General features: G+C 44.2%; 1 protein-coding gene across 16 annotated transcripts in view; it reads left to right on the top strand.

The window, feature by feature from the left end:
* The window catches only part of Nf2 (neurofibromin 2), a 91,906-nt gene that overhangs the window by 40,073 nt on the left and 23,860 nt on the right, over positions 1-27,973 (top strand). For 9 of the 16 annotated variants that reach the window (XM_006514569.4, XM_006514571.4, NM_001361675.1 and 6 more), the window contains 11 exons: positions 1,147-1,215; positions 3,136-3,218; positions 5,719-5,794; positions 9,477-9,611; positions 14,555-14,629; positions 14,947-15,060; positions 18,259-18,381; positions 19,590-19,807; positions 21,923-22,028; positions 24,909-25,036; positions 27,120-27,285. In XM_006514569.4, the coding sequence (XP_006514632.1) occupies positions 1,147-1,215; positions 3,136-3,218; positions 5,719-5,794; positions 9,477-9,611; positions 14,555-14,629; positions 14,947-15,060; positions 18,259-18,381; positions 19,590-19,807; positions 21,923-22,028; positions 24,909-25,036; positions 27,120-27,285 (1,293 nt within the window). Of the gene's footprint in view, positions 1-752; positions 777-1,146; positions 1,216-3,135; positions 3,219-5,718; positions 5,795-9,476; positions 9,612-14,554; positions 14,630-14,946; positions 15,061-18,258; positions 18,382-19,589; positions 19,808-21,922; positions 22,029-24,908; positions 25,037-27,119; positions 27,368-27,973 lie in introns of those variants that run through there. The other 7 variants (XM_006514574.4, XM_006514572.4, NM_001361677.1 and 4 more) reach the window with 4 other exon arrangements.

Here is a 27,973-nt window from a genome sequence, read left to right as displayed (position 1 = left end):
GGCTGCTGAGATGGTTCAGCGAGTAAAGGCACTTGCTGCCAAACCTTGCAGCCTAAGCTGGATGCCTGGGACTCACATGGTGGAAGGAAAGAACTTACTCCATTTGTAAGCACTGTGGCATGCACCACCCCCAAATAAATGAAGGCAATGTAGAAGAGAAACCAATGACTGCTGACTGATAAGAGAGAAGCTCTTAGGTTCTATCTGCTTCTCTGTCTCTCTTGCCTATTTATTTTTATTTTAATTTGAGACAGGTTCTTACTATATAGCCCTGGCTAACCTCTAACTCATAGCTGCCTCTGCCTCCTCAAGGGCTGGGACTAAAGGTATACATCACCATGCCTAACCCACAGTCTCTTTATATCTGGGGCTGGGAGTTGAACCTAGGGCTTTATATATGATAAGCAAGTGCCGTCCCACAGAGCCACATCCCATCCCATTTTATTTAGGATGATTCTCTGATCTAAGATTTCTAGGAAAGAAAGGAATATTGGTTTTAAAAATCAGACAAACAGACAATAGAATTGTTGCCCCTGGAGGATTGCTGTAGATTGTTGGACCTGCTAGTGATCAGCAAGCTCTACAGCTTTGGCTGTAGGAGTTAACCTTTTATCTTATTTGTTTCTTTGTGCAATAGAAATGGCAGTGTTGATATCAGAGCTTTCCAAAGCAACATTCAGAGCCTTGAGCAAAAGTTATTAAAAATATTGCTTGCATTATCCCTGGTCCCACCTTGCAATTGGCTCCAGTTACCAGCTGCTTAGAGGCATTTGTAGGTAAGGCTCTTATCATACTCGCTAATCACAGCTTTCACAGTTGTGTTTTGTTGTCTCCGTTAAAAAGCTAATGTTTCGAAGTGACTGCTTTCTTTGAGGGTTAGGAAACAGACTACATTTCCATACAAATGTCACATTCCTATTAGCACATCACCCATCCATCCCTTATGGGATTTTGCAACCCTGCCCATAGATGTAATCGGCTTTGTATTTTCATTCAAGGATAACAGACTGGCAAGGTTGAAATCATGTCATCAGAATTGAATTGCTCCCTGGAACTGGGAGGAGGGACCAACTGAATTGAGCCTTGATCAGAAATGACAATAGTCCTTCGAACCTCAATCACCTGCTCTCTTTCTTTCCTTTCCAGTATGGCGACTATGACCCCTCTGTGCACAAGCGGGGATTTTTAGCCCAAGAGGAATTGCTCCCGAAAAGGGTAAGAAATCAAATTTTCTGTTTGGGAAAATACAGCATATGTGGCTGAAGGAAAGCCACCGGATGACTTGAAGAGTGCAGGGAGTACTCAGCAGGCACACTTGCAGGAACAGTTCACAATCTTGAGAAAAGAGTATGGAATCTTAGCTAAGCATATCTCTCTCTCTCTCTCTCTCTCTCTCTCTCTCTCTCTCTCTCTCTCTCTCTCTCTCTCTGTGTGTGTGTGTGTCTCGTGTGTGTGTGTGTGTGTGCTGTATTCCTGTGAGTGTACAGGTGTGTGTACGCTTTTACACAAACAGAACAAAAGCTGGGTTCCTCTGTACCTCTATTGTTCTTTCCTTACTGTCTTAAGACAGGGTCTCTTGACTGGAAGCTCTCATTTAGGCTAGGTAGCCAGCTAATGACCTTGCAAGATCTGCCTGTCTCTATGCCAAGTGGTGTGGTTACAGACATGTATATAGGCATGCCTGAGCTGGGTTTTTTGTTTTAATATTTTTATTTATTCTTTGAGAATATTATTATATAGTCATATTATATGTAATCTACCTGTATATATAATTAATATAATATATTTATTTAATTTTGGTTTTTTGAGACAGGGTTTCTCTGTGTAGCCCTGGCTGTCCTGGAACTCACTCTGTAGACCAGGCTGGCCTCGAACTCAGAAAACCACCTGCCTCTGCCTCCCAAGTGCTGGGATTAGAGGCGTGCGCCACCATACCCGGCCACTACTCAGCTTCTTTGATCATAATCTTTCTCCTCCTCCAACTTCTCCCAGGTCCTCCCCTATCTCCTTACCTATCTAGCTTCATGTTCTTTCTTTCTCTTAAATAATAACAACAAATGTAATAGATTCCTTTTTTTTTTTTTGGTCTAGCTACTCCTGAGTTTTGCTGCCTGTGGTGTAGTTAATACACCCAGTAGTCATTCTACTCGAAAAAGTATGATTTTTTTCTCCCCTAAGAGCTATCAATGAAGAGCCAATAGCTTCTTCATGTCTGTCAGTACTGGGGTCAGGCTGAAGCCCCCAAGTTTACAAAGCAAGTGCTTTTACCTACTGAGCTTTCTCTCTAGCCCCTGTTGTTCTTTGATGGGCTCTTGCTCTGTAGTCTGAGCTGCCTGTGAACTCACTATCCTCCTACCTCAGTCTCCTGAGTACTGGACTTAGTGCTGCACATAGTGCACACATCTCAACTCCCAGTATTCGAGAGGCAGAGGCAAGAGGATCACGAGGTTAAGGCCAGGCTGGGCTAAAGAGTGGGGTTTGGTCTCGAAACAACAAAACAGCAAGAGTTTGTGGAATTAATGTTGAAATGACAGTCGGATGTGGCCTATAGATGGTTTTGTGGTGCCGCAATTTCAGAAGATGGTTGAGTGGCATTGATCTAAGGGAGCCATGAGATTGTGTGTTCATTGTGCAAAACCGAGCTGTTTGGGGTAGAGAAGATGAGGTTGGGAAGGGCCTTTTAATCCTCCATCTTGTTGGTTGTATTCGTTAGACACAGAGCAGCCTTTGGCTGCCTCCTATCTTACAGCCCCACTTATCATCTGTCCCTGGATAATAAAGGCTTTCCCCCAACCCTGCCTTCCTTGTCCTTTGATGACTTCTGTGCAGTGACGGCCAGTGAGTAAGCATTGCTCTACTGTCAGGGTGGTCCCTGAGATGAACAGCCCCAGCAGCCAAAAGGGCCACTCCTAGCCCAGGAGTGTACTTAGGCTAGAGGCATCCTGCAGCTCTCCGGTTGCTGCTCTAGTGGAACAGTGCTTGTTTACACACCCACCTCTATGTGTGCCTCTCCCTGCATGCAGCTTTTTAAAAATAGCTCTGTTGTTTTGTAAAAATGAGCCATAATAATAAAAATGGCAAACAATACCCAGACTTGCTTTGCATGTGGGCTTTTCTTTTGCTGTCTTTTGGTAGGTGATAAATCTCTATCAGATGACTCCGGAAATGTGGGAGGAGAGAATTACGGCTTGGTATGCGGAGCACCGGGGCAGAGCCAGGTGAGGCTGCTTCATCCTTGGTTTATAGTCCTTCATGCCTCCTCCCCTACCCTTAAAGAACTGTAAAACTAGGGTGTGCTCACTGGACACAATACAGTCCTGAAGTATATAAAACAAGCCAGAGCTGGAATAATGTTGCTCTTCAGTTTTATGTACATCCTTATTGTAGTGTGGGCATGTGACAGTCTGGATGTGTGGCTCAGTGGTAGAGAGCTTGCCTAGCATGCGTGAGACCCTGGGTTGAAACCTAGGGTGTACAAACCCGGTGCGCTCGGTGGCAGTTTAGCTGAACACTGTCTGGAGCCCTTTGTTTTTGCATTCAGGCATGTGTTGATGGCACTTAGAATCCCTGCATGCTTTCCCCTTTACAGAAAGCTCTGCAGTGCACAGTCTCATCTTGGTACACAAGTCCAGAGGGTGAGTTGTGTTTTGGTAGGTGACACTAAGGAAAATTTTTTACCTTTTGGCACATGTCCATCAGCAGTATTAGAATGTTCCTATTGCCCTATGTTTTTAGTCAATCTGCAATTTTACTAAATTAAAATTAAAACACAATCTGGGTGGTAGTGGCACAAACTTTTTATCCCAGCACTCAGGAGGCAGAGGTAGGTGTTCTCTGTGAGTTGAGGCCAACCTGGTCTATAGAACGAATTCCAGGACAGCCAGGGCTACACAGAGAAACCCTGTCTCAAATAAAATAAAACACTAAAATGTATAGTTTGTTTTAAGTATTCCCTTGGTAGTTTCAGCTATTGATCATCTCTGTGTTAGGCGCCCTACCCCAGTCCTTCAAATCAGCTTCCTGCTATATTTTTTTCTTCAGATTTATTTTGTGTATATGGCTATTTTTCCTACATGTATGTCTGTGTACCATGTGCATGCAAGGTGACTGAGGAGGCCGGAAGAGGGCACTGGAACTGAATGGTTGTGGGACTCTGGTGGGTGCTAGGAATTACTAGGCCCTCATGAAGAGCAGTCAGTGCTCTTAACACTGAGCCATCTCTCTAGCTCCTGTATCTTTATTTTTTGTTTATACCCACCAAATAGACAGATTTTGAGTATACTACTTGATTATTTACCACAAAATGGTAAGTAAGAACTAGACGATGACTCAGAGATACCTATTTCACCAATTTCTTTCTTTTTCTTTTTGAGTCATTATCTAGAGCTGACTATGTGTTCTCCAGGCTGGCCCTCACCCACGGAAATCTACCTGCCTCTGCTCAGTGCTGGCATTAAAAGCTTGTGTAACCGTGCCCAGCCCAGTTCCCCCAATTTCTAATTAGTGCTCACATCGATTAGTTTTGCCCTCCCTTACTGTCCATTGTTATATTACTATTTTGTAGCACTGAGGATGAAATACAAGGTCTCTCACATGCTAGGCAAGTAACTATTCTGCCACTGAGCTGCACCCATAAGCCACCATCAACCATTTTTAAACTTTAGATAAATAAAACCAATTTCTATTTTTAGTGCCACCTTTTCCTCAAGATCATCTTGTGAGATTTGAGTGCATGGCGTGTAGTGATATTTTCCCTCATTTTCATGACTGTGCAGAATTCCAGTATATTACTATAACAGATTATTTATCCCTTCTACTGTTGAAAGACTCCTAGGTTGTTGGGTTGTTTCTTGGTTTTTGCTGTTATAGGTAATGTTGAATAGTTTCCCAAAGTAATTGAATCACTTTGCATCAGCAGTGTATGTGATTTCTGGTTCTTCCGCCTGCCTGCCAACACTTGGCATTCTCTCAGGGTGAATTTTTAAATCCATTCGAGAGTGTTTCGAGATGAGAGAGAGGACAAGAACAAGGTCACAGGGAAGCTTGAGTTAAATACTTCAGTACTTTTACCTCTCAGGGAGTTTTCTGCAAGTCACTGCTGCATCCAGAGCTTGCTTTAAGCTCGACTTACAACACAGAAGCATTCACCTACTGGCCTGGGTTTTATGGCTCAGATAGTTCTTGCCTTAATCTTCAGCAGTAACCCAAGAGATAAAACCAGGAAAGTGGGTGTTGTCAGCTTCTAGAGAGGCCCCTTCATTACTGAAGCTCTAGGTTAAGGAAGTACACAGAGACAGGCAGTGACTTCGTGCATTTGAGGTCGGAAAGAATGAATGCACTGTGGCTTTGTTTTTTCTTTCTGCCAATGCCGGGGATGGAACCTAGAGCTTTGCGCATGCGGAGTGAGTGCTTTGCTGCTGAGCTACACTCCCAGCCCCCACGTTCTTTTTTTTAAATCACTTGAGACAGATGTCACTATTTACCAAGGCCAGAGTGTGAAATTGAAGCCAAGAGTCAGTGTAATGAATCTGTTTTCTTATTTTCACGGGGATGGGAATCTCTGGGTTGAGAAAAGTGTTGCTGTGTCTGGTCTGTCTCATCTTCTGCAGGTCCCTTCTATCTCACCAGAGGCATGCTCAGAATATTTGACTTGGCAAGAGTCTGTCCTTCATCCTTGTCACTTAGCCCTAATAATGGTGTCTTCTATTCTCCTCACAGGGATGAAGCTGAAATGGAGTATTTGAAGATAGCTCAGGACCTGGAGATGTATGGTGTGAACTACTTTACAATCCGGGTGCGTTGACTCCTTCCCCAGTTCCCTGGCTCTCAGAAAGACTGAGTCGAGGCCACACAGGCAGATGGGTCACTTCCTCATCCCAGGGTGCTTAGAGTCTTTATGGTTCAGTAGTAAAGAAGAAACGGGAAGACAAGGTCGAGAGCCTGGTTTCATTTGGGGCTTCGAATTAGATCAGAAATAGATCAAATTAAGTGTCATTGGTACCCTGAGGGACTCAGGCCCGGTTCTCTTCTTAGCAGAGACCTGTTGGAATGCTGGCCATGTAATGTTTGATTATTCCGGCCTCTTGGGAAATCCAAGGAGCACCTGGAAATAATGTCTTTCCCCGGGGCCCACTGCTCTTAGAGATTCCTAATTTGTTTGGGTGGAACTCTTGTTCTCACTGTGAGGCTAATTAGTTTTCTATTCAGACCATTAATGGTCTGCAGGCCTCCGGGAACCATGCCTCTGCAGAGAAAGGCATTTGTGTTCTGTTCAGGTCTGGCCCTAGAGCGTGTTTCTCGCTCGTTGGGGGATTTGGCTGCTGGCTGCGGTATTCATGGCTTCCTCCAGAGGAGCACATGCCAAGTACCGGGCTTTTCCTCACTGCTGGGTGGCGGGTGCCAGGAAGCTTGGCTACAGAGGAGTAGCCATTGAAGGTCAGCTGCAGCCATCCCCTGGACTATCCCACAAACTCTTTGCTTCCCCCTTTTGGGGTCCTACAGACAGCCTTTATGTTAACGTTGAGTAAATTGAATTAAGCATGATTTCAGTATTCTAGGATAGCTTTCTACTTAATTTGTTTCCTAAATGCAGGTTTTTGTGGATTTTTTTTTTTTTTTTTTTTTTTTGCATTAAAAATCAGGGCATAAGCCGGGTGTGGTGGTGCACGCCTTTAATCCCAGCACTTGGGAGGCAGAGGCAGGCAGATTTCTGAGTTCAAGGCCAGCCTGGTCTACAGAGTGAGTTCCAGGACAGCCAGGGCTACACAGAGAAACCCTGTCTCAAAAAAAACCCAAAAGGCTGGTGAGATGGCTCAGTAGCTAAGAACACTGACTGCTCTTCCAAAGGTCCTGAGTTCAGGAACCACATGGTGGCTCACAACCACCGGTAATGAGATCTGACGCCCTCTTCTGGTGTCTGAAGACAGCTACAGTGTACTTATGTATAACAATAAATAAACATCTTAAAAAAAACTTTAAAAACAAAACAAAAAACAAACAAACAAACAAAAAAACCAGGGCACACTGAAATGTACTACCACAATAAGCAAGGGCCTAAAAGATATTTTACTTGTAGCAGGACCTGAGTTCAAGTCCCAGCTCGTGGTTTGGGAGGCTCACAATTGCCTGACATTCCAGCTCCAGGGGATCTGAGGCCTGTGGATTCTGAGGGCACTTGCACTTATGTGCACAGACACAGAAATACGTAACTAAAAACCATCAAAATAAGAACAAATCTTTAAAAAAATAAGAATAAAAAAGAATGCAGAAGGTTGTTTCTCGTGTGTCATGAGGGCCAGTGAGATGGAGTAGTAGATAGGCAATTGCTGCCAGGCCTGACATGCTGAGTTCAGGTCATGGAATTCACACGGTGAAAGGAGAGAACTCTTGTTCTTACTGTACGGCACATGGTCCTATGATCTTCACATGTGTGCTGTGGCATAAGCATGCATTCACACAACACACACAAATTAGTAAGTATTAAATAATTAAAAGTTTTATTAGTTTGTGTTTGACATCTGTTTCTTTGAGGTTAGACTAATGCATTTCTGTGGTTTTGTCTCTTGCCCACCACCAACATTAATTGTTTAAAAGAAAAAAGCATTTGCAATCCTTAGAAAATGGATTTCTTGGGCTAGGCAGTGGTAACACACACTTTTAATCTGAGCACTCAGGAGGCAGAGGCAGGCAGATCTCTGTGAGTTGAAAAGTGAGTTTGAAGTCAGCCTGGTCTATAGAGTGAGTTCCAGGAGAGCCAGGACTAACACAGAAAAACCTCTCTGAAAACCAAAACAGAATTTCTTACAAATTTATTTTACTTAGAGGAGGAAAAAAATATATATTTGTATATTTTGTTGTATTTATTTGTTTATCTATGTTTGTGGTGGTGGGCAGAGGACAACATGCTAGAATTCTCTTCTACCAAGTGGGTCCTGGGGTCAGACTGAGGTCAAGTTATCGGGTATAAGCATGTTGATCCACTAAGCTATCTCAGCAGTCCAAAAACCAGCTTATTAAGGAATATTTCTACATTAATTAGATGAGCATTTACTAGTTTTTATATGTTTTTATGTTGAACAATAAAGTTAGTGACTTTATGTTAGACATCTTAAATTCTATTATTAACTAGAGATGAGAAATTATTAATACATTTTACTTTAACTGATAGATATTTGTACGTATTAATGGAGTACCATGTGATTAAAACAATTTCAGAGGTGTTATTTGTGCTACCATCTCTAATATCTAATAAAAGTGTGAGAGTCACAGCAGGAGAAGAGGGTGGAATCCTTTCTATCTTTATGTAAGCTGACTTAGCAGAAACATAAGGAAATACCTTGTTTTCCATAAGGGGCTGTTCAGATGTGAGGATTCAAGCCTCCCTCCTGTCAGCACATCAGCTTTAAACGCTTCTCAGACAAATAGACCACGCTCTGACTGGGTGGTAGTGCCTGCTTTCAGGTGTTAGAAGGAGCAGAGAGATTCCTCTTCAAGTGCTCACCTCCCCCCAACACCTGCTGTTAGATTGGTACTTCTGGTCACAGCCCAGGCACCATCTCAGTTTGCAGAGCTGCTCTCCTTCCCTTGAGTCTTGTCTCAATTTCCTTGTTGTCAGCGAGGGGTAGGGAGCTGTAGCTTCCTTGTGTGTGGGAGGAGTTTTGTTTCAGCTGCCTGTGAGGACAGGGGCAGTGGCTCCACAGCTGGTCAGTAGCTTGGGAGTCGTGCACTAAGCCTCTGGCAGCAATAACTGTTGACTAGGGCTGCTCTCAGAGGTATAGCATTCATATCGTTAACTGGTGTTTTAAACAAGTTCATTGAAGTGTAATTTATATATAATTTATTTTTTTATTTCTTCCAATGTTCAATTATCAAGCATTTGAAACATGGGAGAATGAAGTTTTTAGTGAATGCCATATATACCCACCACCTAGATACTGCAGCTAATACCACATTGGGGTATTATATAGTAAAACTACATGGAGCTGCATTTTAACCTAAAATGAGGCTGTTTAGTCCCTAGACCTAAACATTTCTTCTAGAAATCCAACAAATTTTGTGTGTGTGATGATGAAGATCAAATTCAGGATCTTGTACATGCCAGACAAGAATACTATCTTTCCTGTAACAGGAGAAATGTTCAAAAGTGTGGATTTTAGCTCTCCCTTTGATAACCTGGTTATTTAATTAGTAGTACTTCAACATTTAAATTACCATTTCTTTAGCTACCAAGCCAGTGACAGGAGTCTGAATCCACACTGATACCTGTAAGGGACACACCAATCACAAAAATGGTATTGTTTTGCCTCTGCTTCCCCAAATCTAGAAGCTGGAAGCCTTCTGGGTTACAAGAGAGCCATGATTTCTGTTGGGACTTGTTGAAACTTGTCAGATATAACAGTGTGTGCCAGATTCTGTAGAAAGTTGAATAAAATCACCAGCTGGAAGCTGACAACAGCTGCTCTTTATTGGCTCTGCAGAATAAAAAGGGCACAGAGTTGCTGCTTGGAGTGGATGCTCTTGGGCTTCATATCTATGACCCTGAGAACAGGCTGACCCCCAAGATCTCCTTCCCATGGAATGAAATCCGAAACATCTCCTACAGCGACAAGGAGGTAGGACATGTCTGTACTATAGATGCCATTTATGGTGCAGGAGTCCTGCAAAAGGTCCGCTCCCATTTCTCTTCTTTGCCGAAGCTCTCCAAGCCAGACCATCTCCTTGTCGGTGAAAGCCCTTTAATCCCCAGGCTTTTGAACTCTGGGTGTTGATTTTTAAAGTACTTACAGAAAGTTTTGACGTCCTTTTTTCTAGAGCATGGCTAAACCCTACTATTGACTAACAAGAGAGTAAGCAGCTCAACCTGTCAGGGCTAAGCCCCAAAGGACAGAAAGAAGGAAAAGAGGAACATTTCCTGATTATTTGGCTTTCTGTTTCTTTATATCTTAAGTGTGATCTGTACTAAGCTTCTCTCTGTGTTCTGTGTTTAGTACATGTAGTGGAAAAGTGTGCATGTGTGCCTGCATGTAAAAAAATTTTTTTCTTTTCGTGGAGGGCAGAGGGAATTGCTTTTTTCGTTTTGCTTTTTAACTTGTTTTCACTATATAGTCTTGGCTAGCCTTGGACTTGCTATATAGACCAGGCCAGCCTTCAACTCTACTTCCTGAATGCTGGGATTGAAAGTATACGTACACCGCTATGTCAGGCTGATAGCTGTGTGTTTGTAAGGGTTGTATTAGTCAAGAATCTCCAGAGAATCAACTGATAGGATGAGTATGTATATTAAAAGAGTATTAATTAGATTGGCTTACAGCATGAAGTCCAAGTACGCCAACAATGGCTGTCTCACACTGGAGAGTGGGGTGGAGAATCCAGTAGTGTCTAATCCACAAGGCTGGATGTCTCTTCAGTCTCAGTCTGTATTTAAGGCCTAGAAGATTCCTGAAGAGCAGCTGCTGTTTAGGCTGTGTTGTAATCCCAATGAAGTTGGTTCTGATATTGGTGAAGGAATGCTATAGCAACAGGGCAGATGAACTCGCGCCCAAGAGTGAAACTTGCCAGCAAACACAAACTTCCTTCTTCTGTGTCCTGTCCTGTGGACTGCTGGAAGAAGAAAAGAGAAGAAGCCCCTCTCGGGAATGCCAGGATGCTTGGGTTTTAGTTGATTCCAGATACAAACTGACGACCAAGATTAGCTATTAGTGGATGTTTCTCTCAGTGATGACATGAATGAAGACAGCAAGCTGCCATATTTCTAAGGGTCAGAGAATAAAGTTTGAGGAACTTAAATAACATTAATTGGGTTAAAATATTTCTATGTAGGTCAAAATGGCCTTGAACTAACAGCAATACTCCCACCTCAGCCTCCTAAATTCTGGGATTACAGCATGAGCCACTGTGCCCAGAGTGCATTCACATATTTCCATATAAGATAACGACTTTCTCTAAATGCAGTAGTCCTGTTTTATGTATTAATTCTGTTTACCCAGAACTTTGTATATGCAAGGTAATTACATTCCACTTAGCATCTCCCTGTCCTCCTCATCATTAATTTAAAAGACATTATTATTGTTGTTGTTGTTTTGTTTTGTTTTGTTTTTGGAGACAGGTGCTTCTCTGTGTAACAGCCCTGGCTATCCCAGAGCTCACTCTGTAACCAGGCTGGCCTTGAACTCACAGAGACCCACCTCTCTTTGTTTCCTGAGTGCTGGGATTAAAGACATATGCCACCATGCCCAGCTTAAAGGAATTGCTGGACTTTGTGCCAGGCTTCATAGAGCAAACAGATGTAGAGAGTGCAGTACTCTCTCTCCAGGAAATCTGCTTCAGAATGACTTGACCGCTCTGATACGTAAGTACAGTGTGGGCTGGTGACATGGCTATCAGGCCTAATGACCCGAGTACAACCTCTAAGCCCCTCATGTTGGAAAAGTAGAGAACAAAGTCCTACAGGTTGTATACTCTGGCCTTCACATGTAGGCCCGGGCATGTAACTCATCCTTCCATAAATAAATGAGTAAAATGGGGTTGCCCAGGGCCTCTAATTATATATGTGTTACTCCTGGCTGTCTGATCAAGTCCTCAGAATTTACTGATAAGGCAGGGATATATTCAGTATCCATGTCACCAGAAAATGAGCTCTTGTGTCTGATGAGTGAAGTGACAAGGACCGGGGACTAGGGTACCTGATGCCAGAGCTCCTGCTTATCAGAGTGGTCCAGAGGCTGGACTGTAAGAACACGAGACACCAGGCCGAATGAGGCAACCTGGACAGTGAATAACAGTGATATTTATGTTGCCTGCAGTTCTTGGAGCATATTTCCTGGGCGGTTTGTTTTGTTTTGTTGGCTTGGTTTGGTTTTTGTTTTTCTTTTTTAGCAACTCAAGGAAAATACTAGTTTTCAATCTTGTTTAAATTACTCGTTTATTTGCTGAGGCAAATTGAACTTGCCTTTATCCTGCCTCCTCCTCCTCCTCCTTCCTCCCCCTCTGTCTGTCTCTCTTGACAGGGTCTTGCAGTATGACCTCATGGCTCAGTTTTTAAATGCTGGAGTTACAGGTGTGCATCATCATACCAAACATTGGAGGAAGGGATGTAGCATGTGCCAGGGTGGATGTGTAGACGTCAGGGGACAACTTATAGAAGTCTTTTCTCTACTTATACTATATTGGTCCCAGGGATCAAACTCAATTTTAAAGGATTGGTGACAATCACCTAAATCTGCTGAGCCACTTGCCAGCCAATTGCCTTTCTTAATCCTAGGCACTGTGGCTGCTGTTGTTTAATTGCTGGTTACCCTGGGACGTGAGCATTAGGTAGTTCTCCCTTTCAAGTCCTTAAACTGGAAACTCCACAGGACTTAACAGAGTGGGTGTGTCGCAGTGTAACTAGTGCTTCACCTTCCAATTTCACAAAGGCTGTTCACTACACATCCCACACTTGCACACTACAGGTTTTTCAGAGAGCTCAAGGATTAAAGTCCCCTAGTATGTCCTGACACCACAAACTCTAATGTGCCCTCTCTAGGGGTAAGGTACCATCATATTCCATCACATCAATACCTTATATGGCAAGCAGACCCCAAGCTACGTTGTCATGCCATAGTAGGAAGTAGTTTTTGGAGTTCTCTATGACAGTCACTCTGCTAAAACAGAATTAATTGTTCCTTTATTTTAAGTTGATTGATTGTGGAACAACAGTATGAACCAACCAGTACCTCCAGAGCTCCCAGGGACTAAACCACCAACCAAAGAATACACATAAAGGGACCCATGGCTCCAGCCGCTTATGTAGCAGAGGATAACATTGTCTGGCATCAGTGGGAGGAGAGGCCTTTGGTCCTGTGAAGGCTCTATTCCCTAGTATAGGGGAATGCCAGGGCTTGGAAGTGGGTGGGTTGGTGAGCAAGGGGACGGGGAATGGGATAGGGGGTTTTCCAGGGGAAACCAGGAAAGGGGACATTTGAAATGTAAAATAAAGAAAATATCTAATAAAAAAATAAAAATAAAGGGGAAAAAAGTTGATTGATTCTTCCTATCTGGCTTGGTGTGAAATAGAGCCTATGGTTTCCATACTACTTGTGGCTTCTTACTGACAGCTCTAGGGTTCAGTAGCAGGGCAAGAAATAAGCTTATGAAATTCATAAATAATATTCCACACCAGAGGAATACTTTGACTAAATTAACCTGACCCAAAACCAAACTAAGGATTTAAAAAATTTGTTTTTGGTCCTATGTGTGCTCGTTTCTCATTGGACTATAAGATAAACATGTAAAGAAATAACCAGGAATCTGACTGCCCCTGTAAGTTTATTTGCTAGGCAGCTACACCTTTTTGTTTTGTTTTATATTTTTTGGTCCTTAGGATGGAAGCCACATACAGGCAAGAGCTGAACCTCTGGGCTAATCTTTTTTTTCCTTGCTTTGCTGGGGGCTGGCCATGCAATTCTTTCTTGAGAATATATATGTACTTGGGAATGTTTGTTAGCATATGCTAATTGTACATTTTTCATATGTGTATATAAAAATGCATCAATCTAGATATGCTTGTCTCATTTTGCTTTTGAAGTGGGTCTTGCTATGTTTTCCTGGCTGGCCTAGAAATCTATATAGAACAGGCTAGCTTTGAACTTGTGGTCTTGCTCCCTCTGCCTCCTGCCAGTATGACAGGTATGTGTTACCATATCCACCTTAAAGACACATTTCCTGGGGCATTCCTGGAGTCTAGGATCATTCTGGTCTCCTCAGTGGTTAGAGTAGCAGGTGCCTTGTTTGTGCTTAGCTTTCTTTTGCTACATTGTCACTTACATTTTGATTCCAGGAAATGTGTATTTCTCTTTTTCCAGCAATCCCCTTTTCTTCACACTATTCCCTCTCTTAACCTCTTTGACCACTGACCATGTTCAAAAATCCTAGGAACTTCCTATATCATACCATATGAATTTTAAGCCCTCTGACTTTTTATTCTTCACCACCCATCAGCCTTCCTGTCTGAGCCTACTGTATCATTGCAATTACTAAAGAGCTAATAAGGTTAATATCCCTGCTTCTTCCCCTCTCACCATCTCCTCCTCTTCTTAATTTTCAGTGCTAGAGACTGAATTTATTCTTACTACTTGCCCTGTCTAGGATGCCCCTCCTCCATATCTTTAGCTATTCTGTCATATACTTCTAAGACCTCCCATTTGTGCTAGGTCTGCTCTAAACCTCTAGGATATTTGTGACATGTTCCACCAACGAGACACTAATATATGGTGTTATCTCATCTGGCTGTTACTGGACTAAGTCCTACTAGACTGTGAGCTTTATGAAGTCAAGGAGCTTTGCAGTGTGGCCTCCAGAGCAGGCCCATCCTGGGTTGTAACTTCAGGTCTTTACTATCCTTTCTTCACAGGTCCCCGAGCTGATTAGGGTCATAAACTTCTGCAGCCCCAAACTTGGTAACTTGTATGCCTCTAATTCACCCAGGCTTCATTCCCAGCACCGGAAGGCCAGGCGTGGTTGCTACTTTTGTGGATTTTCTGTTGGTGTCACAAGAAACTGTACTCTTTTCTTTCAGTTTACTATTAAACCACTGGATAAGAAAATTGATGTCTTCAAATTTAACTCCTCAAAGCTTCGTGTTAATAAGCTGGTAAGTTGAAATCCTGGTTTTCATGCCAGAGAACTAACTTTTCTGAGAAATTGAATGGTGTGTGTGTGTAATTTGCCCTTTTTAAAAAGCCTCTCTGCCAGGAATCTATCTGGCCCTAGTTTCTCTTGCTAAGAGGTGTAAAATGATATTTGACATAGGAAATATTTTTCTCTTTAGTTTAACCTAAGGAGAGTTAACCAGTTAACCTTTTTTTTTTTTTTGGTGAGGGGCTAGAGTGAAGGTAATGGATGCCGTGGCACTGTGGCCGGTGGGCTGCAAGGTGAATTTACGTGCTTAATATGTTTCCTTGGCCACAGATTCTTCAGCTATGTATTGGGAACCATGACCTATTTATGAGGCGACGGAAAGCTGACTCTTTAGAAGTTCAGCAGATGAAAGCCCAGGCCAGGGAAGAGAAGGCTAGAAAGCAGGTGAGAACCGTCTTGTTTGTTTCAGTCGGCTTGTGTATATATGTATCTGTGTACTTGATTTTGGAGGCCACAGGTCAACCTTGGGCATCATTTCTCAAGAGCCGTCTACTTTGTCTTTTGAAGCAGGTATCTCTTGGCCCAGGGACTCAGTGATAAATCTAAGCCAGTGAGCCCTTAGGGCTCTGTCTGTCTCTACCTCCCCAGTATGCTGCCATGCCTGGCCTTTTTTGTGGGTGTTAGGGATCAAACTCAGACACTCATGGTTGCCTAGCAAGAGCTTTACTAACTGAGAATTCTTCCCGTCTCAAGCTTGTTTGTTGTTGGTTTGGGACACAGTCTTACTACATAGTTCTGGCTGGCCTGGTACATTCTGTGGAGTTCAGTCAGGCCTCAAACTTTCTTGCCTCAGCCTCTCTAATACAGGGATCACTGATCAAGTTTACCACCATACCCAACTAAGACATGATTTTAGGGCAAACAAGGTGGCAAGTGTAACATCATTTGTTTGATATCTGAAACCCATTGAAAGATGGAACAAGAACTGACCCCACACAGTTGTCCCCTGACATCCACCTTGTGCCACAGGACACGTGCCACACACTTCATCCACTTACTCATACACATAACAATAATGAATAATAGGAATTAAAACCTTGTTTTAATTGACACTACTTTTGGTTGGTCTTGGCCTACAAGATAAGGGATGGCTGTTGTCAGACTGTTACGGTTATAGATGTACCTGCTCTTGTCTCATTCCTGTTGGATTTTTATTAGCTAATGCCCAGATAGTGGGATGTCAGATATAGAAATAAGCACATGGGCTGGTGAGATGGCTCAGTGGGTAAAGGTTTGCTACCAAACCTGACAACCTGAGGTTGATACCCAGAGTCAGGTAGAAGGAGAAAACTGACTTCTACAGTTTTCTTCTGACTGCCACATGCACACTTACATACATAAATACATAAACATAATAAAAATCTTAAGGGAAATTCATACTACATTCTAATTTTAGCATATCTAAAAAAGAAAATAAACAGGATCTTTAGACATTAGTGTGATCATCAGACTTGGGGCAAGGTAATCAGGCATGGTTTTGTCTCTCTGTCTGTCTAGCTGGTTGTTTTTATTGTCTGTCCCCTCTGCCGGGTCAGTGCCCTTTCTAATTAGATGGTGATAGAATACAGGACAGCATTTCAGAGTGTGCTGTGGAATGCTAATTAGGCTCCCAGCTGCAGTTCATCAATGCCGGTCAACCTGGGCACACATGGCTGGCCCTCGGTAGGGGTGCTGTAGCACCTATCAGCAGACTGGACTAGCTGGATCATTGTTTTCTACTCACAGACCTTCTCTGCTCCCTGAAATCCACAGCTGATTTGAGTCTTGCTGCTGAGACTATCAATTGTAGTTTGGGATGAACTGTTTGAGAGAGTAGTTACAGCTGCATTTGGCCCCCCTCAGGACTTGAAAGCTCAGAAGTGTAATAATTAGTCTATGTGGTATTCTCTGATTTGGGAACCACAGAAAGGCTGGCTACCAGCCCCAGGCTTTAGAGAGAAATACCCAATTTGAGCTAGTGAGCTGTGAGCTTGCCCTCTGTTTGCTGTCTGGGAGAGTAGGCCATCAGTTTCCTCCTTAGGATGCTTTAAGGGTGATGGTATAGGTTCTATGGAACAAAAATGTGCTACTGAGCTAGCATGGGGTATAGTAACAGCTTTAGGAAGCATATTCTTGGGGGCTGGAGTGGTTAAGAGTACTAACTGCTCTTCCAGAAGTTCTGAGTTCAATTTCCAGCAACCACATGGTGGCTCACAACCATCTGTAATGGGATCTGATGTATGTCTGAAGACAGTGACAGTGTGCATGACAGTATACATGAAATAAGTAATCATTCTTAAAAGAAGCAGCAGCAGCAGCAGCAGACTCTTTGACTTGACTCTTAAGTAGAGGAAAGTTAGACTCTAAAGTTATCAAGGCCCCCGAGCCCTAGAAGAGCAGAGTGCAAGTGCCACCTGATGCAACATGTTGATCTTGCAGCTAAATCTTTCATTTAGTATGTGACTCAGTTTCCTTATCTGTCAAGTGGAGCTAGTGATGTCTCTCTCCAGAGTACAGATTGCACCCAAAAATCTTTTAAGTCATAACCTGCTTTAAAAATAGGAAATCCTTTATTATTAGTGTGAAGGTTTCATAAAACGTACAAGGCTGGAAACTGGCAACAGCCTGGTCCTTTTTGTTTTGTTTTGTTTTTTTTCTTTTTCAAAAGGAGAATGGAAATGGAAATTGTATTTTAGTGGGAACTGACGAACAAGTTGCCGACCGACCTGTTCACTGAGGTCAAGAGGAAAATCTAAGAACTTTATTGCTTGTCTATTTTGCATGATTCTTTCGATTAAAATATGCTGGGGAGCTTCATATTTAGAAAGGGCAGCCTTGTAGAACTAGAGTTTGGATGAGGTTGAAGCACAAAGGAGTAGTTAAACATGATTTCATTATCTGAGGCTTTTGCTTTCTCCACTCAGTGTCCTGGAGTCACAGGAAACTATGCTGTCTTTAGTCTTGGTCCTCTTATTAATCTTGGCAACTGGCCCAATTAACAGTGCGATCCAGAAGGCTAGAGGTGGCAGGAGAGGCTTTGTGCTGTTTCCCTAGGGATGGGGTCTACGTTCCCTCCGCATGCGGCTGTACAAGACTGTGCAGAGCCACCGCGGCTTCCCACTGTGAAATTCTGTGTGAGAACTATCATTCTCTATGAGCAGAGGGAGAAGTGGTGGGATTGTGGATGAAATTGTGTGAAGGGGCTGTGGGGACTAGAAATGTCAGGGTGAACAGGTGGGAAAGCTGCTTTCTCTGGACCCTTGCTCTGGGGAGGAGGAATCTGTGTGGAAAACTGCCAGTCATGGGGTAGAGCTATGTGAGGGTTCCCAAACAGCAGAGCATTGCAAGGGCAGATTATATCGTGTGCAAGAATCCTCTTTTCTCTACATATGGTGACTGAGTTTGGATTTTTTTATTTCTATTTCTACCGGAATTTATTTGTACAGCTTTTAATTCTAAAGTTAGTTTAGGACAGAGGGCAGCAGACAACAAGAATGTTCTAAAGTAGAGACACAAGAAAGGTCCAAAGTGGAGAGAGGCTCCTGAAACTGGCCCTTCTTGGGTTTCTGGAGCACTGACTCAGGCCTGTTCTTTTATCCCTAGATGGAAAGGCAGCGGCTGGCTCGAGAGAAGCAGATGCGGGAGGAGGCCGAGCGTACAAGAGATGAGTTAGAGAGGAGGCTCCTGCAGATGAAAGAAGAAGCAACGATGGCCAATGAAGCTCTGGTGATTTGTGGTGTTTGGCCTTCTATGGATCATGAATTTATTTCAGTTTTTAAAACATCAGTGCCTTTTTTTTTTTTTTTTAAGAAATTTAGAATATGTTTATTTGTAGCCAAACTCCACTTTTGCAACTAAGTTACCTTTGCATCAGCGATGCTTAGCCTTCGTCCTGTCCTCTCAACTCTTGGGGAATAGTACCAACTGTAATCTGCCAGTAGTCCTCTGCTTGGAAGGATATAGAGTCCCCCTATCTCTACCTGCTAGCCGCCAGTAGTACCACTCCAACCTCAAAAATGTCCTAGGACTGGGATGTGGCTCAGCGGCAGGCTCTATGTTTTTATTTATTTTTATGTATTCAATTAGGGACTAGGATAAGTAGGAAGAGACAGGTTTCAGATATCCCAGACTTGACTTTGAATTCATTATATAGCCAAGGATAACCTTGAACTCTTGATATCCTCCCTGCTTCATTTTACAAGTGGTTGCATAAAAGGCATACCTGCCTGCCATACCCAGCCTACCTTGTATTTGATTCTCTAGCACTGCAAGAAAATACTCTCTAGACAGCTTCAAAGAGTGGGCAGTGGGCATTACACCTCTGCTTTTGGATTACTGACTTAAAGGGACAGAACAGAGTTTAAATTGAATATTCCCTCACAAGCATAACTTCAGCTAAAATACATTTTATACATAGGTGCTTTTTTTTCTTTTTCCCATGGTGGAGCCTGCAGAGCCCTGCTGAGTGTGTAGCATATCATCTGTTGTCAGACAGACTGGGAGTCTCTCAGTGGGAAAGCACAGTGAGGTTAAGACTGGCTCTTGGGGGCTGGAGAGAGGGCTCGGAGTTCAAGAGCTCTGACTGCTCTTCCATAGTACCCAAGATTCCCAGTACCCACTTGGCAGCTCACCACCTTCTGTAACTCCAGCCCCAGGAGATCTGATGGCCTCTTCTGGCTTCTAAAGTTACTGCATCTGCATGCACAGGTGCACAAACATTTATGCAGGCAAGGTACCTATATACATAAAAATAAAAGTTAAAAAAAAAAAACATGCTTAGGTTTTACATGGGTGCTGGGGATGCAAACCCTGGTTTTGTTGCCCTGTGCTGGGAGGCCAGATGTGGGAGACAGGAGTGTATACTGTGTGAGACTACTCTCCCCACATGGAGATAGGCACTGGGCCAGCACTAGCTGAAACACTTTCCTTCCCAGATGCGCTCTGAGGAGACAGCTGATCTGTTGGCTGAAAAGGCTCAGATCACAGAGGAGGAGGCCAAGCTTTTGGCACAAAAGGCTGCAGAGGCTGAGCAAGAGATGCAGCGAATCAAGGCCACGGCCATTCGGACAGAGGAGGAGAAGCGCCTGATGGAGCAGAAGGTGCTGGAGGCTGAAGTGCTGGCATTGAAGATGGCTGAGGAGTCAGAGAGGAGGTGAATAGTTGGTTGTCCTGGGCACTGGGACCTGGGAAAGGGTTATATGCCTGGTTTCAACCCTACCAGAGCTGGTGGTAGCATCTTCATCCTTCTCTATTGTGGGAACAGACTGTAAAACCTCTTCCTTGACAGGCTGGTGGGATTGGAGCTACTGGGGGCGGGGACATAGAATATAGTTTTCTTTGTCTTTCCCAGGGAATCTTTCTGTCATACCTCTACAACATACCCCTATCCTTCTAATAGTGAAGTTTGCATGAAAAACATTTAAGCCTATTCATTGACTGCTTTTAGCCAGAGAGGAAAAGAGGGTCTTTTGCATTTAAAAAAAAAGTATGTGATGGTGAGTTGGGGCCTGGAGAGATAGATGGCTCAGAGGTTAAGAACACTGGCTACTCTTCAAAGAACATGAGTTGGAATCCCAGCATTCACATGGTGACTTGCAACCATTTGTAATTCCAGTTCCAGGGGATGTAACCTCCTCTCTGACCTCCATGGGCATCAGGTATGCACATGGTACACAAACATACATGCAGGCAGAGCACCTATATACATAATAAAATAATTTTTTAAGGGGGACGTGAGGGCCTAATCAGCAAAGTACCTATTGCACAAGTATAAAAACCTGGCTCTGTATCCCCAGTATCCATGTAAAACCTAAGCATGGTGGCATGCATGTATCTGTAGCCTCAGTACAAGTGTTGGGAGGGAAAGCAAAGGTGGGGGGATCTGTGGACCTCACTAGCCAGCAAGTCTGGTTGAATTAATTAATGAGCACACATTTAGTGAGAGACCTCCACTAAGGTGGAGGCCAGTAGAGGATTACACCCCACACTGACTCTGCACTGGCTCACATAAATGCATGTCTCTCTCTCTCTGTCTCTGTCTCTCTGTCACACACACACACACACACACACACACACACACACACACACACACACACACACAGCTTGGTACTATTTACTTCAAAGGCAAGCTAAGTACCCATTTCCCTGCAGTTTTTCAGGTAGTTAGGGGAGCAGGGCACCTGTATTTCTGACCAAGTTGCCCTAGCTTGTAGCCAGGTTGAAGGATGAAACTTGGCTGTACTCTTTAGACTCTTCTAGGCTCTGAATTGTTCTAGTACTGCAGGCTTCCAATAAAACACTGGCATATTCCCCAATCATCTGGCTCTGTTGATTTAGAGCACTTGAATTTGGCTCTTAACCACTAAGATGCCTTCACTACAGTCTTTCTCACTTTTTGCATGTCATTCTGAGAATATGGTTCCTTGATGCCTGCCCTCTCCAGCTCCTTTCTGTGCATGGGTCACATTTCTAGGACTAGATTTGTGGACAAGCTTTGCACTCCTAACCCACAGAGCAGGGTTCTGCACCAAGACACAGATACCTTCAGTGATAGTACTTCTACTTGCCCAATGAAAGGGGTACTTGGCCTACAAGTGTTTGACTGGGGCATGGAGAGGCATTTTGTTTATGATCTGCCCTGTGTGGCCCTGTGTAAGACTCAGGATGCCCTTAGTCAAGCCGACCTCTGGGTCCTGCCCACTCTTCCTCCTCTCCACTTGTTTTATTGTTGTTGTTGTTGTTTGTTTTGAGACAGGGTGTTACTATGTAGCCCTGGCTGTCCTGGAACTCAGTATGCAGACCAGGCTGGCCTCAAACTCAGAGATCTTTCTGCCTCTGCCTTCTAGTGCTGGGATCCAAGGCATTGGATACCGCACTTGTTACTTTTGTTATTTTGAGATTGCATCTGCCTGTGCTGCCCAGGCTGACCTCTGACTCCTTGGCTTAAGTGATTCCCCTGCCTCAGCCTTTGAGGCAGCTGGCACCACAGGCACAAACTATTGAATGGTGCTGACGTGCAGAAGTGCCACTTTGGTTGTTTCCCACCAGCAATCCCATATTCCAATCTAGCTTTTCCATTGAGTAGTCTCAGAAATACTGTACGTTCTTTAGAAGTTCTGGCTTCCTGTAAATGTCCCTGTCACAGTGTCCTTGCTTGCCTTTTTCAGTGCCATGTACAGGGTTAATCTAGGTCCTTGCTCTGCAGGTAAGTGTCTACTCCTCTCCCTGTCCCCTTCTGTGGAGCTGACATCTTTTTCATTCTTTGCAGGGCCAAGGAGGCTGATCAGTTAAAGCAAGACTTGCAAGAAGCCAGAGAAGCAGAGCGAAGAGCCAAGCAGAAGCTCTTAGAAATCGCCACCAAGCCCACCTATCCAGTGAGCCTGGCCTCAGTCTGGCAGCTTTTGGCTGCTTTGGTCTGGCAACTTTCTGGGAAAAGCCTCCAAATCCTTTAGTTTACCTCACAGTGCCTTTGGAGTGAAAAGCAAATTCAGGGCCCAGATAGGATCCTCCATTTAGCTTTAGGATGACTACTCAGTTACCTCTCTTGTTACTTAGATAACCCTTTCCAGCTCTAGAGTGTTTACGACTATGCTATAGTCACTACCCTCAGGGGAATTTGCTGTCTAGCTCCCTGCTGTCAGCTAAACATAATCTTCAATTGTCGGTATATATTATATGCTACAGTGTAGCTCTTTGAAGGGACTGCCTGTACAACTCAGAGTGAATTACTGCTATGCCAGAACCAGCTGTCAACCTCGGTTTTGGGACAGGGGGCTGACTTGTACTAAGTGGGATCATAAGTAGACATTGTTCCCCTTCCTTCCCATGCTGCAAACTTGTTCTCTAGCCATATAATATCACCAATTGGAAATCCTGACAGATATGCCCAGATCACAGCCCAGCCTTGGAGGCAGGAAAGGCTTGGCATGACTGACTTCTGCAGAAGAGCAGCGTTCCCTGCCGGGCAGGGAAGAGAGGCTAGAACACTCTGGGCAAAGACAGAGTGTATTCACAGCACAGACACATAACCCATTCACACATAGGCTGCACACACCCTGAGTAGTTGTGTACATGACGAGCACACTGTACACTTGTACACTTGGAACACTCACATGTGGCACAGGTGCATTCAGGACACAGAGGCATAAGAGCCCAGGGTTTGAATTGGGGGAATGTGAGTGGTTTGCTATTGCCATGTGTCCTTGTTATTTATTCCTGGGCAACAGATAACCCCAAACACCATTATTTGTCTCTTGGGCATAGTGTATTAAAGGCACATGTCTTCTCTCAAGATCAGATGGTCACAGTCAGGTGACAGCTGGGACTGTGGCAGTCTGAGCACTCACCTGGACTATATACCTGAATTACCTGTGTCTAAAACAAACAGCCATTAGAGCAGACTTTCAAAGTGCTCTTCTTTTTGCACTTTCCCTTAGCACTGTCTCTCCAGAGGAGCACACTCTAGTTCCTTAATCATATCATGTCAATGGGTGGGTTGTGACTCAGCCAGCCAGGCCCTATAGGTGAGGACTTAGTGTATTTCCTATAGCAGTTTTGAACACAACTGCACTGAACAACAAATTTTTGCACACAGACGTGACAGTTTTCCTAGACCTGTAAGGTCAGATACTCAGTTGTGCCACCTGCCAAAGAGGGTGTGTCAGTTTCTGCTCTCACTAAAAGGGTAACGGCTAGTGTTCTTCCTTTCTGAGAATTTTTCTGCGCTTTTTGGTTTTTTTTTTTGTTTTTTTTTTTTGGTTTTTGAAACAAGGTTTCTCTGTGTAGCCCTGGCTGTCCTGGAACTCACTCTGTAGACCAGGCTAGCCTCGAACTCAGAAATCCGCCTGCCTCTGCCTCCCAAGTGCTGGGATTAAAGGTGTGTGCCACCACTGCCCAGCTCTGAGAATATTTCTGAAGTATAAGGTAAATAGACCTGCCTAGATTATAACTGTCCAGCTTGATGAAGTGTCAACAGAGCAGACTCTCTCATTTACCCAGAATTCAGCCCTGAAAACAGTGTATGTAGGACCTAGATATCCTGCTCAGGGGCACACTTGACAGACTCCATACATCCTACCTTAGACCTCACTGCCATAAATAAAGGCTGAGAGGTTCTGTTCCTTTCCAAACATTGTCCCAGACTCAGTAAAAGATCCTAGGAGGAAAAAAGACATACCCATGAGGAATCTCTGCAGTGTGGAGCTGAGGAAAGGGCGGGGCAGCAGTATGCACATCATGACAGAGAACTGCAAAGGGAATGAGCAGCTGTTTTGTCAGGGTAGAAGGTGAGAGGGCTCGAAGGGCTTTGCTGAGAGACTGGAAGAATTGAGAACTTTGAAAGGGGAATGGAGACCTTGCTGGGCTGCTATGACCCATACCTGCAGTGCTAGCACTCAGAAAGCTACCACAGAAGGCTCACCAGTTTGAGACCAGCTCTGGCCATGTGGCACATCCCTAATGTCACAGAAAATGACAGGGAAGGAGGAAGAGAGAGAAGGAGTGGCAGGGAGGGAAAGAAAGGACACATGCTAAGTGTGGGATAATACGTAGTACTGTTTATGATTTAGCAGGACAAATAATGAGGGACACTAGAGAGGTAGGTAGGGACTGTAGGTTAGGTGACCTTCTGTTCTGGAGTGAAAAGATCCTGAAAACAAGTCAGCTGGTTTCCCCTTTCAAGCACTCTTCTGGCTCTGTCTTTGGAATCTAAGCCCCTTCCATACGAGCAAAGCCTTTGTGACCCGAAGCCAGTCTCTTACCAGTCACCCCACAGGGTACTTGAGATGCCCAGTGCTTTGGATGGATCCTGTCTGCCCTGCCTACCAGCATGCCTCTTGCCTGGCACCTTTCTCCTTTGGCTCATTCACTGATCCCCAAGGAAGCTGTACCCTGGCAGATCCCTCTAACCTCATACGCCCTGTCCCTCCTCTGGCTCATGTTCATCTTACTTAACTATGAGGATTTGCAAATACATCTGCTTCCTGAACAAGACTTTGATCTGCTTAGAGCCAGGAAGCCTGTCTTCCTTCCTGTGTCTCAACTCCTAGCCCAGTGCCTAAATGAGCTTCCTAAATGAGAAGCTGAGTGAAAGTTTGCGTTTGATTCAAGGAACCGTAGAAATGATGAGGTTTGAGGAGAGAAGGGTGACTTGTCTGATTGTGGTTGCTTTGGGACCACTTACCTGGCAGTATTGACTGTAGAGGTCTCTGTCCTGTGTAATTTAAGCATCTTAACAGGAGCTTTCTCACTGACAGCCCATGAACCCAATTCCACCACCACTGCCTCCTGACATACCGAGCTTCGACATTATTGCTGACAGCTTGTCATTTGACTTCAAGGATACGGACATGAAGCGACTTTCCATGGAGATAGAGAAAGAAAAGTATGTACCCTCTGTGGCCTGCTGGGTCAGTCGTGAGCATGAGTGAGTGGATCTGGCCTAGAGTCACAGGTCACAACAGCAGCCAGTCATTACCCCTGCAAAGGTTTGCTTTGTTGTCACCCACTGGAGAACAAAGTTTCTAATTATTAAAAATTAAAGACAACAGATCAAGACAACAGTCAGGGTCCCAGGATAAAACTAACACTTGATTAAGATGGTATCCTGAAATTTATGTTTTATACCTTGTCTGAAAAATAGGACTGGCTTGTATTGAGTCCCAAGTTAAGACTGTTGTTCGCATAGTAAAATACAGTTTTCTTTAGCAGTGGTTCTAGAATGAAGGTAAAAGAAAAAAAAATTCCTAGGCTGAGCAAAGCCGGAGGAGGCCAGGGGAGACGAGTAACCCTATGCTGGTGACCCCGAGCCCAGCCAGATCACAGGCACTTCCGTCACATGCTCTCCCTTCCCTTTGTGGGCAGCAGAAGTGGAGCAGAGATGGACAGGAGGAGTCCCGTTGTGGACGAAATCTTAAGTAAGATCATTCTCATTTCTTGAGCCAGGAGTGAAGAATAGTGCTACAGCTGGCAGAGATCACAGTGATGCCATGGATTGACACCTGTGTCTCCATGTAGCTTTTTGGTGTTTGTCTCATTCACACGAATTAACAAACATCCCACTGGAATCAAAAGCAGGTTTTAGGGACTGGGAATATAGCTTAGTTCATAGAGTGCTTGTCTAACATCCACCTCTAACATAGTGTAAGTCAGGCATGGTTGTATACACCGGTAATCTTAGTACTCAAGAAATACAGGTAGGAGGATCAGAATTTCAAGATTATCTTCAGCTACGTAGCAGATTCACATCTGGCCGGGACTGCTATGAGGCCCAGACTCCAAAAAACATTTTAGTGTTGCAGTTATATAAAGGAAAATAGACTTAGTTTGATGAGTTCATCCAGCACCACATAGCTGATGAGAAGCAGGACCAGGATTGAAACCCCTTACTCTGGAGACCAGCCTGAACCACTGAGCCAGGCTAACCTCCTTTGACCCCTCATACTGACAACAGCTAAGAAGCTGACGATCCTGAGCTATTGCTCCGACTGTCCGTCTGAGCTCCTCATTGGCCAGATGTGCATGTTTATGTGGTTGTGATCAGCATAAGACCACATCCTGTTCTGGGTCTTGGTTTTTTATAGTTTGTATTTTCTTACTGTTTCAGTGTGTTTGGCTATTATAACAAAATACCAGGGGCTGGAAAGCTTATAAACAAGAGGAATTTACCTCTCATAGTTGAGGAAACTTGGAAATCCAAGATGAAGGAGGCATTGTGAGAATGTCCCTCCTGGTTTGCAGATGGCAGCTTCTCACGGTGTGCTTGTGTGTGCCTGTGGAGTCTTCTATTGTGAGCTCAGGCCTGCAGCATGCGAGTGGAGGGGACACAGACACTCAGCCCATGGCCCTTTTCTGTGCAGGCTGGCAGAGCCCGTCAGTGGCTGCAGGAATTCCTTCTAAATGTTTATATATTAGTGTTACATAGTTTTCTGTTCATGCTCCTCTAGTTAAACTCTTGAACCTCTTCAGGTGAAAGTGGAGATCTATTTCTTCCCGATGGTGGCTGAGTGAGTGTCTGCCATCTTTTTCTGAAGGGTTCGGAATAAGTAGGAGAGTAGATGTGGTTACTGGCAGGGACGACCTGCTTCACTGCTTGACGAAGGTTAGAAGCAGAGCGTGTCTGGGGCTCAGGAGGCTTGTATGCTCTGACTTTTCATACAGACCAAAAGCTGTCTGTGGCAGGGTTATTTGTAGAGCACTCTGAGAGTTTATACAGGGCTTTTTTTTTCCTACACTTTATTTCTTCCTGACCAGAGGCCCTGTAATTATCATCCCAATTGAACTGATGGGGAAAGAGATTCATAGCGGTTAGTGGATAGCCCAAGCTCCCTGGGCTTCTGAGTGGCCAAGTTGAGGTGTGAAACCCAGACTTGAGCTCCTGGCTGCCACTTTGGGTAGCTTTCGCGTTACGGCTCACCTCTCCTGCCTCTGTGTGCCCACCCGTGACGCCTGGTTTCTTGTTGCACCAGAGTGGAGTACATGGAGAAGAGCAAGCACCTGCAGGAGCAGCTCAACGAGCTCAAGACGGAGATCGAGGCCTTGAAACTCAAAGAGCGGGAGACGGCCTTGGACGTCCTACACAGCGAGAGCTCAGACAGAGGCGGCCCCAGCAGCAAGCATAATACCATTAAAAAGGTACCTGAAATGTGAGGTTGGCATCTAGTTTCCTCAGGAGCCCGATCATTAAACTCTTGTCTATTGGCTTTTTTTTTTTAACATGTACTTAGTTAAGGGAATTTTTCAACTCCTGACAGAAAGAGAATTTAATCTGCCAATGACCATGATGGAAGTGGAGCTTATGTTAAAAGCTCTGATGAGATGACTCCTTGTTTGAGGATGGGTTTTGATCTTCACTGAGAAATAAAGTGATTCTGTCTTTAAAGTCAAGGGGACTTATGCCCAAGGCGTCACCTCACGTAATAAGAACTCACAGGGAACTAGAGGCCTGTTGAATGCGTCCCTTCCATCTTTGTGTAAGACCATATTCAGAATCGCCAACTTCTTTAATACTTAAAAGGAAGTATATAGAAGAACCTTAATGTTTAAAAAGATGAGACTTATTTACGAGGCTCACAGAGTCCCATTTGTCTCTCCTGATATTTAGAGTTCTCATCATTGTGGGGGTTTAGAAGTTACTTAAGAACTCATCATCAGCCCGAGAATGTATAGATCTCATGTCTGGGCAAAGCAGAAAGATTGTCTGGGCAGTGAAAGCTCTTGCTTTTAGCTGATCACCCCTATAAACAGGGGTTGTAAAGGGATTGGTGTGGCGGCACACGGTGGTAACGCTAGCATTCAGGAGGCAGAGGCAGGAGGATTGCAA

The sequence above is a fragment of the Mus musculus genome, chromosome 11 (assembly GCF_000001635.26).
Source record: "Mus musculus strain C57BL/6J chromosome 11, GRCm38.p6 C57BL/6J".
Taxonomy (NCBI): Eukaryota; Metazoa; Chordata; class Mammalia; order Rodentia; family Muridae; genus Mus; species Mus musculus.
The sequence above is the reverse complement of the archived record's forward strand: the minus strand, read 5'-3'. Positions and strand labels throughout refer to the sequence as shown.